Source organism: Emydura macquarii, unplaced genomic scaffold (assembly GCF_026122565.2).
Source record: "Emydura macquarii macquarii isolate MOO-44397 ecotype Brisbane River unplaced genomic scaffold, CSIRO-AGI_Emac_v2 contig_1253, whole genome shotgun sequence".
In the NCBI taxonomy this organism is placed as follows: domain Eukaryota; kingdom Metazoa; phylum Chordata; order Testudines; family Chelidae; genus Emydura; species Emydura macquarii.
This window is the reverse complement of record NW_027131390.1, coordinates 58952701-58964930: the sequence shown is the minus strand read 5'-3', so window position 1 is coordinate 58964930 and position 12230 is coordinate 58952701. Positions and strand designations below refer to the sequence as shown.

Below are 12230 nucleotides of genomic sequence, written 5' to 3'. Positions count from 1 at the left end.
TGTGTATAACTTTAAACATGTGAGTAGTCCCATTGAAGTCAGCGACTTCTGTTCTGTTTGTTTAATACACCTTTTCAACACCTGGGAACTATATTTGGGCCTGAGCTGCAGAGTTTATCTGAATTCCTCCAAAGAGAACCACAAATAAGGAAGTTATTTGGACTACTGAAGTGCTTAAATTTATGCATGGATTTAAATACCTTCCTGACTCAGGGCCCTTACTGGCTCAGTACATGTTTTTTTGCTAGGTATTTACTTTGAAGGGCCATATTCTAATTATTTGATATCATTCAAAGAAAAAAAAACCCTACTAAACACAATGAGAGTCCTGTAGCAGTCCTGTTTTTTCTATATACAGACTAACACAGCTACCCCTCTGGAACCTAGTAAACACAGAAAGGCTTCACATATGATCATGGATTTAAGTTAGTGTTAGTCTGCTAGTTCTGTTTTCTATTGACACTACTTTTGTTTCCTTTATGTTGCTTAATATTATGTCTAAGTGATGTAAAACAGCTGTTCTCTGACTTCTGCGACAAAACATTTCCTGAGCAACTGTCATTTACCTTGACACAGAATTGGGAGATCTGATATGAATGACTGATATAATCTTTTAAGTCTTACTAACAGAGCAGAGCTCTTTTTAAATTGAACTTTCTTTCTTAATACTTGTCTGAGAGCTAGATGTTTAACTAAAGCCTGGTAATAGCAACCTGTTTTTCATTTGTTTTCTGACAGATGATTCAGGAGAGCAGGTTTCTTATTGAAACAGCAGACACCATTTATGACAAGATTGTTCAGTGTCAGAAAGCAGGTAATCTTGTTGTATTCTCTATGCACATTGTTGCTAACTCTATATCTTGTTGTACCTCTATACACTTTTTTAAGGTGGTGGAAACAGCATGCCATAGTTATTCTTAGAGTGCAGTTCACAAGAGGAGAAGCATCTTTGGTCTTCAATTGAATGCTCCTTTTAATCAGTCTTTAACTGGTAGATTTCAGCCTGCTGAAAAATATTTTTGACAATGGCAGCTGTGTTAGAGAGGATTCTTCAGTTTGCTCCCAAAACAATCTTTCTTCAGTTATCTTACTAGCTCTGAAGTTATAAAACACTGAAGTTACTAAAATGAAACCAGAAACAATTTAATTCAAAGGAATTAACAAAAAGATTAACCCAGTGATTTTATAGAGCACCATCCCACAGATACTGAGTACTTCAGCTGCAATCCAGTAAAGTACTTAAGCACATAATCTGTGCAGAGTACTCAACACATAGTATGACTGAGCCCATGTTATATAAACTTTTTACCTTAATTTTTTCATGTCTCTCTTTGGGCTTGTCTGTATCAGAAAGCTGCATCAGGGTAACTAGATAGGTTTTAAACCTATCTAATTATACGGGTGAAAATCCCTAATGTAGATGCTTAAAACCAGATTCAAACTTGCTTAAATTGGTTTACTTTCATTTGGTACACTATTGTATTAAGGTAAACCCATATAAGCAAATCTTAGTGGTTTAAGTGTGTCTACCTTAGAAGTTTCCACTGGTGTGGTTAGATCAATTTCAAATCAATTTAGTTCCACCATTGCAATTTTTCTAATATGGACAAGACATTAAAGACCACTTCCGCAAACACTCACTACTGAATGTAGTCTTTGCTTTCAGCTGGAGTCTCATAAGTAGTCTTCAATGAAACTAGATACTGCAGTTAACACTACTGTCTGTAATAAGTGTTTGCAGGAAGGAGCCTTTGTCTTGGTAAACTACTGAGGCCAGAGCCATGTACATTTTATCACACTTCTTAAATAAACAATATAATTAATGCCTTGTAATAAATTCCTTTAATTCATCCATCTTTAGTAGAGAAGAATTTCACAGAATGGTTTAACAATAATAATCTACTGATTTGTTCATCTAATATAAGAGCAAGGTGGAAATTGATTTTTGCTTTTTACCCATGCTTGAAATCCAGACAACTTTTTCCAGGCCTCTACGGTAGAGCGTCATTATAGTGACAATCATATCACTTTTCAGGACTCTTGTGGCTAGTCACCAGAACTGAGGCTCAGAACTGGTTGCCATTCTAAGGTTGTAGCCTATTTCAGCCATTTAGAACCAACAGTGAGACTCTTGTTTTTCAAACAAATCCCTAACAAATATTAATTTTCATTAACATCTTTAAATCCAGATATATTTAATTATTTCCACAGAGCATAAAGAAAATCCTTCCCCCCGTGTGAACTTTCTGAATTATTGTCTCTGTCAGACGGGCATGAGATTTGTTTATTTAAATATATACTTTAGCCAAAATCATTACTTGAGCTGATCTGTCAAGCTAGGACAACTTGAATAAAGGAGACTGCAGAAAATAATTACTGAATATTTCCAGTATCTCATAAAAATACACACACAGTAAAATCTTTAATAGCAAAGTCAGAGTTGTGAAATGATGCTCTCTCACTTACAGTGATGTTGATTTGGAGTAACTCTATTGAAACAGTGTTACTCCAGACCTACAAAAGTATAACCAAAAACAGAATGGGGCCCAGAGACTTCGAAAATAGCCTTAAAATTAATGAGAATTAAGTGGAAATTAGCAGGTCTGTTCTGGAGTAATGCTTACAGCTGATATTTTTGTTGGTGTTATCAGTTGTGATTTATGAATGGATTCTGCATTGACTATTCTACTGCTACTTAGGATCCATCCCCTCTCTATGTGCCTGTGCTTTACTCTGAAAGAGGTGGGAGCTACTTGTGCACATCAAAGAAAGAACGTGGAAGTTAGTGCTGAGTTTATAATTGTGAATTCTGTATGTAAAACAGGAGGGGTCAGCTGATTTGGGATTGAGCTAAGGGGCTATTTAATTGCAGTGTATATGTTTGGGCTTGGACTGGAGCCAGGGCTCCGAGACCCCACGGACCCAGAGCTTGGGCTCCAGACCAAGCCCAAACATGTACACTGCAATGAAATAGCCCCTTACCCTGAACCCTGTGAGTCTGAAGCAGCTGATGTGGGCCAGCTGTAGCTGTTTAACTGCAATGTAGACATACCCTTATTTGCTACCGCATTCCATGGATCTGATCCTCCACCCTGCCCAAGTCCCTTTTTCACCTCTCCAGGGCAACCCCCCTCCATGTTTACATTATGATACAGGCTTTAATTACATGATCACCTACCATTTTTTCCACAGGACCCTTGCCTCATTCTGTACACAGACTGGATGGTGCTCATTGAATGAGCAGCTGTTCAATATTTAGTTTTCTCCTCATTCACTGTGTGGCCCCAGGCTTTATTTACTACACACTCTTCAAGCCCTGCTCTGAAGACAGAATTATTAATTTCCTGATGGGTGTTTCTATGGCGCTCATCACTTTAGCATCTGAATGCTTCACAAACATTAATTACTTTTTTAATTATCCTGATGAGGTGAGGGGATAGTATGCCTATTTTACAGCTGGAGAGCTGAGGCATAGGCAGTTTAAGGCCAAAAGTATTCATTCATTTTGGTGCCCAATTTGAGAGATCTAGGACCTGGTTTTTTAGAGTTCTTAGCTTTGTATAGCACTTTACATATTCAAAGCACAGTTCCCATTGACTACGGCTGCAGCTATGAGTGCTCAGCACTTCTGCAAATCAGACCCCGGAGTCTCAAGTCAGACACTCAGAAAATGAGAAATACACAGTGAGTGGACACCTGCGAAAAGTTTGGTTTCAGTGACATGTCCAGCATCACACAGGAACCCTATGGCACAGGTAGGAATAGAATCCAATTCTCCAGAGCATCATACAAATGCCTTCACCATGAGACCATCTTTTATATTCCTGCAATTGCCTGTGTCATTTACTACACACAACTTCTGCAACAAATGAAGTATAAGTGCTACAGGCAAATCTCCGCCTACGAAATCCCAAATACATCCCCAGAGCAGGTCCATCCTATGTCCTGAATGAGGCTGGCTCCTGTAGAAAAATAGTATTTGATCATATAATTAAAAACTACCATAATGAATACAAGGGGGCCAAATTAAGGTTGCATAGGCACTTCCTAACTTCTGAGTGCTTGACTTTTGCAATCTTGATGCTCTTTTAATAGAGGAGTTTTTGTTTTGTATGTGTAATTTGCTAAAAAGCAAACTAAATAAAAGAAATAGCATCATTTGGCATCATGTTAGCACCTACATTGGCCATCAACACGGATGGAATCTTTAGATCCACTGCACAGACCTCTGATAGCTAACAGTAACTGATAACAGTAGTACGTCGTAATGCTCTATGGGGACCAGCCCTAACAGGGGATGAGACACTTTGCCAGTGGGTTTCACAGGTGAGATTCAGAAATCATGGTTTCTACTCCAGGCTCTGGAGGGGAATATTCTCTAGTGCATACAGACTCTTCTGCCCATTCCTCCCAAACTTGACCTTTTCTGTCTTCTCCCCTCCAACCCGTACCTCCTCCTTTTCTCAGTGTCTATCCCTGGCTTCCAGTCTCCTTGCCCAGCCAGGATCAGTCTCCCAAACTATCATCTATAACTCTTCTTGGTGCTCTGCAAAACCTCTTCAGTCTTAGGGGGAAGCATCTGTCGATCTTCTGGCAATGATTCTTTCTGTGAGCTTGAGTCCATTCCAGGAGTTTCTCAGGATTTCAAAAGGCTTTTTTAATCAGCAAAAGTAACATTAGCTCCTCTTTGCACTCTCTGCAAAGTTTTCTGCCATTCCTTGTTGAATGCTTCTTTGGTGTAAATTCAGCAGAGTTCAGGTTGGTGAGTGACACCAGAATTGGAGAGGTAGGAAACATACTGGAAGATGAATCAAACAACTGCAAACTGAGCTTGCTATGTTAGAGTAGTGGGGGAGGGGCGGCCTCAGGCATTATGGGGTGATTTGCTAATGAAAGTAAAATTTCTTAGGAGAGGAAGTTAACAACACAGGTACAAATTGAGGGGCTGTAATCATGCAGTCACACCTTCTGTCTTAAGGTGAGTTTGTTTTCATTTTGTCCCTTAACCCTTGCCTGGCACTATGGAAATGTCACACAGTCTGAAAATCCTTGAGAACCACAGGCTGAAATGGTCCCATGAAGAGGTTCTTCCATCTCCAACTTCCATTACTAAATATGCATTTGAAGGGTGATGTATGTGTTCAGACTTCTTGACCTGTTATAGACAGCAATAGATCTGACAAATATCTGCCACAGAAACAGTGAAATGTAACAGGATTCCAAGTGCTGTGGGTCAGTTCCACAGACTGCAATAATAGTATCCTGTGATAGGCAGTATAGAGTTTATGAAATAATTTATCAGTGTGAAGTGCAAGGGTTCATTAAGATTAATGAGAAGCTCTGAGTCTGAATCCTGGTGCACTGTGCTAAACAGATACCTGTCGTGTCTGTTGGGTTTCCCTCCAAGACATGAAGATGTCTGTTGAAGACAGAGAAAAAGGGGGAGGCGAGACAGAGACCAGTGTCTGAATTCTGCAGTGATACTACCAGCAAAGCAGAAAAAAGGCAGAGCCATTAGAGAAATGTGGGTTCATAACCTTGCTTCATGCTGTCTATCAATGATCATGACAGCACACAGCAGAATAAAGGGACAAACATGTAGCTCTAAAGGGGAAGGTGATTATTGGAAGGAGAGGATTAAAAATAAACAGAACTATAATGTTTTAGATAGATGGAAAAACTTCTTTTCTCAATTGGGCTTTAAAAATATATTTTTGCACCCCCAGTCCTCTGCAGCTGAAAGGTGGTCGTCAGGACCTTGAGAGGCAGGGATGGGAAGAAATAAAATGAAAATTCAGGAAGTACCAGGTGTGAGGCGGTCTGGGGATTCTCAGTGAATATTTTGAGTAAATTAAATCACAGTGTAACTGAATCACATACTGAATCATGTACCAATCTATGTTTTAGGCATGGAATTCCACGAAGAACTTCATAACCTTGGGGCAAAGGAAGGCTTGAAAGGAAGAAAACTAAGCAAAGCCATTGAAAGTTTTGCGTGGAATATCACTGTGCTGAAGGTAAGTAGTAAAGATTGGATTTAAAGGGAAGTTATTGACTTGCACCTCCAAAGCTACCTCTGAAGCAGCTGGTATTGGCCACTGATGGAGATAGGATACTGCACTAGATGAACTGCTGTTCTGACCCAGAATGGCAGTTCCTGTGCTCCTATATACATTTCAACTTTTAAATACTTATCAAAACTGAACCTTCAAACTCTTAAGGATCAACCAGGATCAATAAAGACAGATTTAAAGTATGAGAGAGAAATTCCCTACAAAATGTAATTGCCTTGCATGTCCAGTAGCTGTCTTTCAAAGTAAACCAGCTGGGGTGTATGGTTTATTTTTAAAGAATAACGAAATCATTTAATCCATGTTATGGACTAATTACCATGCTGCTTTTCTTCTTTCTTTCTTTCTTTCTTTAAACACCAAAGCTGCTTTTCATTTCTGAAAGTGCAAAACATAGGGACACAGTTGGTAATGTGCTTAAAAGATGAACAGTGTAAACTGATCTGAGGCTTAAGACCCAGTGGTGCAAGTGAGTGGGAAAAACCTTTTTCATTCTGAGGTAGGTCAGGTTCAGCAATTAAGTCATGTCCTGGAAGACTTGGCTATTTTCTGCTCTGCACCAGATGTCAAATTTCAGGCAGTCAATTGTCATTTTGATTTTTTTTTTCTGCTGAGCACTGGAAATCAGTGACCCTGCAAATAACAAAACTATTCATTCGTTACTGCTTGTATCTTTTGTTCAGTACTGACTCATTTCTTCATGCTTCTATGCAAGCATCATTTAAGGGTCTATTTAGAAAGAGACCAGAAACCCTTCCCCCACCCAAATCAGAAGCCTCATCCATCTGTCTGTTCTTAATGGTGTTCCATAAAAAGATCTTTGATTAGATATGAATATAATCATTTAAAACTAAAAAAAATACTGTACGGTATCTAACAAAAAATCAGAGTTTCTTTAAACTGGATGAGCTGACCTAGAGAATGTATGTTAAAACATCAGTGTAAGGATACTTCTTAGGATCTGTCTGTTGTTAGGAACACTGGTATACTCAGCAGTAGTCTGCTCTGCCTGTAGGTTTTCATGGATTACCCATAGGAAGTAGCTGGTGTTGTTTGTATTCTTGTGTGTGTCAGATGATTAATTGCCCTTTCCTATACTAGTAAAGTGAAGGCATATTGAATTAATATATTTATTCAAAAATACTTATTGGAATAAATAAGCTTTGAATGCAAAGAGGCAAGAGGGGATGCGTTAAAAGAATCACCTTTAGCAAAATCATTGAATAGTTAGAGTTTAAGATTAAAGTGTATTTTATAAAAATTACCACTGTGGGCATTATTCTTGTTTAAAAATGCCCTGGGGTTCTTCTAGGAGGTATTTAATAAGAATGAACCAAAGTAATACACCATTTTCTTTCTTAAGTTTATATAAAGTATTTACATATGAATAATACCCTGTAGGAAGACAAACTATTGGCTATAACATAAGATTGTTTGTAGAAATAGGCTGCTTATCCCAGTGCCAGCCTAATAAGTAGAGAGAGAGCCTTATTTGCAACTTGTACGGATGTACCCACATTGATGCATGTATTCAAAGAAGTTGCTTCTTATCTAGTTTCACGTCATGCAAAATAATGTCAGAGACATGTCAGAAATATTTAGATGGTGAATGTACACAAAATAAATAAGTGACAGATGTACTTGGAGCTGAAGCACAGAAATATTTGACAGGTGTTCTGGTTTTTAATCCGGACTCCCTCACTATGCTTCCTGTGTCACTTGGGGCAAAACACTTAGCTTCTCTGTGTATATATTTCTCTTTCTGTACTTATCTGAGTTCTAACAAAATAAACAGTTAATTGCAAATTATGAGTTCAGAATTTCATGGAGGATTCCAATGCCTACACAGAGTAAACAACACTCACCAGACCCACTGTATAGAATTGTTCATTTTATCAGAATTAATAGTTGAGTTGTCACACCGGTGAATTTTGAGAATGTTTTAAAAAAGGAGGACTATACTGTGTGTTCTGGACAAAGTTTGAGTACCTTCCTGACATAGCCTGCTCGACAGAAAACACCACAAACGGTGGCCCTGAACCTGTGCTCCTTTTCAGTGAGATTTTTACCTAAGAAAGAGCTGCAGGATCAGGCCCACTATCCGCAGGGGTTGTTAAGCCATACAAGCAAAGCTCAGAATTGTTTGTGCTGGTCCAAATTCATTCCTAGTGTAACCCTGTTGAAGTCAACAATTATACCTGGGATGCATTTGTCTCCCTCTACCTATCATACTTTATTAGGGTATATCTGCTCCTCTGTTGATGGGTAATATGAAGCCCAATAACAGCAATATCAAACACTTGCCTGCTTATTAATGATTAAATAGGCAAGTATTTTGTATATCCAAATACTGACTTATTTTGTAAATGAAGCATTCTGAATATGAAGATAAAGTGGTATTTACCTTTTTTATCCAGAAGAAAACCAAATTGTTTGAAACCAAGCTGTGCACTAAAATGTTTTCAATTTTCATAGACCCATGCTGCCACCCACCTTAATATTTTACTGCTGCTGCCAAAAGATTATGCTGTCATATTCAGGTTTCCATATGTTAATTTGTGCGTCTCTCCTCCTTGCTCCTGGTTTATGTATTTCTCAAAGCAGGGATCGGTATGTTGGATGGTTAGATTTTCAGGGAACAATTCATCAGTGAATCTCCTAATTGGCTTGTATTTAAATGATTAGACATATTAAAGAGAAAAATTGTTGAAGACAGAAGGCATAGAATTATTAAATTGCAAATGCAATTCATTCTCTGTGAGAAAGGAATCCACGGTGTCATCTCATCAGATGCACGCATCTATGCATCTTATCTGTAGCCTTCCCATTGTGTCTCAGAAATCTGCTCTTGTTCTTGGTTTACATTTTTGTGATGTGAGTGTTGGAGTAGGGGGGAAGCTTTTACGATGTGAAATAATTAACATGAGCTTCTGGGGAAAGTATTTTTAATGAAATTAAATAGTGCTCAAATGGCTAGTCTAGAGAACGTCACCCATGAATTACCTTTCTCTTAATTATACTCTATCATCTGTGACAGCGAAGCCCTGAGTAATCAGCCTTCTGTTGCTTGGAAGTACAGCAGCGTCCAGCTTTCTGTCTTAGGTGGCAGAACCCCAGCTGTGCAGTCCCAGGCTACTTGCCGAGATAAAAGCTAGGTTTTTTAAATGAATATGGAACCACAGACAGCCATGTACTTCCTCTTCCTTCATTCAGACTAAACTAAATTTAGCATCTCTCTGAGGTATAACTTTTCTTTCAGAAAAAAAGAGGCATATCTGACAATGATGATTGAATAATTCAGAAGCAGCTGGATCCTACTGAATAGTTGTATCACACAGCCAGGGAGTCTCCACAGATCCCTGGGAAGCAATACGGGCATTCATACCCTTATTCCAAGTTCTATAATATGCAGAGTGGATGTTTTTAATGGGTATTTTGCACTATAGCAAAACCATCTTAATCTGAATTAGTATTTATTTTACAACAATTCTCTAGGATTTATCAGATGTAGCAAAAATAGAAATATGTTGGGCATTATTCTAGCATGTTTTTCTTTTTGTATTTATTTCCATATAAAGTCTTATTCTCACTGATAGGCAGGAAGCAGGACTGTGCTGTTTAGCAAGCTACTGAGTGGACAATGGAAAAAAGCAGAGAATACCGTCAGGGGGACTTTCTGTATAATGAAGCATGATTACAAGAATAAATTCTATCCTAGGTTACATCTTGTCCCCCCATTGTTGCCAAGGAATTTAGGTGACCTCTTATCTGGATCTTAAGTAAAAACACCAGCCATTTGATGAGCAACACCAAAGCTGCTTTTTTCCATAAAACCGATATATATTTACCCTCTAACTCGTTTATCCTTTTTCTTCATCCTCAAAGTACTTGTACACCCTCTGTCCTGCCGGTTCTTGTCATCCACTAGAAAAGTATCCCTTAAACACAGCTATCTAGACACTCAACCTGTGAAGCCACAAAATAAAAAAAGAAATTATTTTGGCTTAATTACAAACTTCTTTGATTTGCTGTCATTTTATAATGATATAATAATTGGATAGCCTAGCATCAGCAGTAGCCAAGAATCCTTTGTTTGGCATAGAGATTTCAACCTTTTCTTTTAATGTAGGCCTTACTGCAGTTATCCATGTTTTTGCCACCTCCACCTTGCATCACTGCAGTGTGCTGTGATTATGACTCCACTTGAAGTTTGTTTCTTGAAGGGAGAATAAATACCACCTATGTCCTATAGTCTGCATTGTCTCCCACATTATTTCCAGGTACAGTTAAAATTTTGGTTTTAATCTAGAAAGCTGTCCTTGCTTTTAGTCCTGGCTTTTAGAAACTTCTTGTGACCTAATCTGACAATTGAAATCAGCTGAGGCTCTTGAGCTAACAGATCTGTGACTGAGGGTCAGAATGACGCATTCTTGTAGCCAACTCAGGTAAGTTTCTTTAGCTTCAACTAAAGGAAGTGAGGAAACGGGAGAGAGCGAGAAATGGTTAGGAAGTCCAGCAAAGCAAAAATCCATATTTTTTTTTGTAGATACTGATCTGTTTAGAGTTGGCTACTTTATTCAAAGAAAATACCAGTAAGGGAGTTAGTTTTTGGACAGTTTGGGGTGGGGGGGAGTTTGGAAGAACGACATGAGGACTCATTTTGCTTACATTCTTTCCAAGATTTACAGGTGTGGGGATGGTGGCAGGGCATTTTCAAGGGAGGATCCATGACTCTGGAATTCATTCTATCTAGTCTGATAGTCTGTGTTAGTTGACCTTCAGGGCATGCTGCAAGGTTCATCTGTTCAAACAGGCTTTTGCCTAAGGAGGTGTGTTTCCAGGTTCTCTTTCCCTTTGGTTTAGGGATTCAGAATGCTTAAAGTGATAGGGAGTTTATATTCATTGTGTAATTATGTGTTCAAGTGATTTTGCATATTCATACGTACAGGTACTGCACTGTCTTGTGGTGCCTTATGATGGAACCTTCTCCCTGCAGTGTCTGTTAGAGAGATTTCATGCCCCCATCTCCTTCCTTCCCATTAGCATCTCGGAACATCCTGAGAGTGAGGCTATATAAAGGGCAGAGCACCCTCTACCACCTCACATCCTTCAACCGCATGACTGGAAAGACTTGACCTACTCCAGTATCTTCAGATCCAGAGTCTTTTTTCCTTGAGTGTTCCTTGTTGGTTGGTTGTTAGGTTTTTTTTGGGTAGGTTCTGGGTTATGGTGAAGCCAAAGAGCAAGTCAGGTATAAACGATGTGCATCATGCTCAGCTATCTTCCTGGCATCTGACAACCATGTGCATGGTGGGAAGAGGCCACTCTCCTACTAGGTTTTCTGTCTTTACATCCAGGGCCCACAAGGATAGGCAGACTTGATTACAGGTCCTGCTACGTAAGGATGCCCTTGAGGGTAGACCCTCTGGAATGGGATGGTCTTCAAATCCGGGGTCCAAGAGGCCAGTTTTGGATCCAGTGACTTCCTGTAAGTCCAAGCAGGTGCAGGGTTCCAGAAAGCCAGAGTCTTCCCCAGATCTGGCTTTGGTTCCTTCTGCTCCTGTTAGGCTTCTGAAGCCTGCTAGTTTTGATCCAATGGCCTCACGGTCCGCATTGACTGCCTCGGTTCCAAGAAAGAAGCTGTGGAGTAACACAGCCAGTCTCAGTGGTGTCATTTCTCAAGCGTCATGGCTTTTGGATCCACCTGATTCTGACAGAGCATCTTCTGTTCCAAGGGTACAGTTGATTGCAGCTTCCATTTTGGGATGCAGGAGCATGGATTTGAATGGAATGTTGGATCTGGGGCTGTCTATGTCTTCAGTCCCTGCTTTATCGGCACTAAAGAAAAATAAATCTAGAGATAAAATAGCCATGGTTAGCAGTGCAGGATCCTGCATGTTGGACCTCTTGGATCCCTCTGACTCTGGCAGAACCTCATTGGTTCCAAGGTTCAGATCTCTCCCACCTGCAGTCTCTGCTGCTGGAGACATGGATATGACTGTCATTTCAGATCTGGTTCTGTGGAAATCCTCAGTGCCACCTTCGGTTCCTCTTTTGGTTCCCAGTCCTTCTTTGATTCTGAAAAGAACTATTTCTGTTGCAGCTGAGTTGCACTGCCCCATTCCTGATTGTTCATTGGATCTGAACACAAAATGCAAG

The 12230-nt window shown here is 39.5% G+C and overlaps 1 protein-coding gene across 1 annotated transcript in view; it reads left to right on the top strand.

The window, feature by feature from the left end:
• PLCL1 (phospholipase C like 1 (inactive)) overlaps positions 1-12230 on the top strand; it is a 305584-nt gene that overhangs the window by 256606 nt on the left and 36748 nt on the right. Inside the window, exons 4-5 of the mRNA XM_067548964.1 lie at positions 739-814; positions 5908-6017. Coding sequence (XP_067405065.1) covers positions 739-814; positions 5908-6017 — 186 coding nt within the window. The remainder of the gene's footprint in view (positions 1-738; positions 815-5907; positions 6018-12230) is intronic.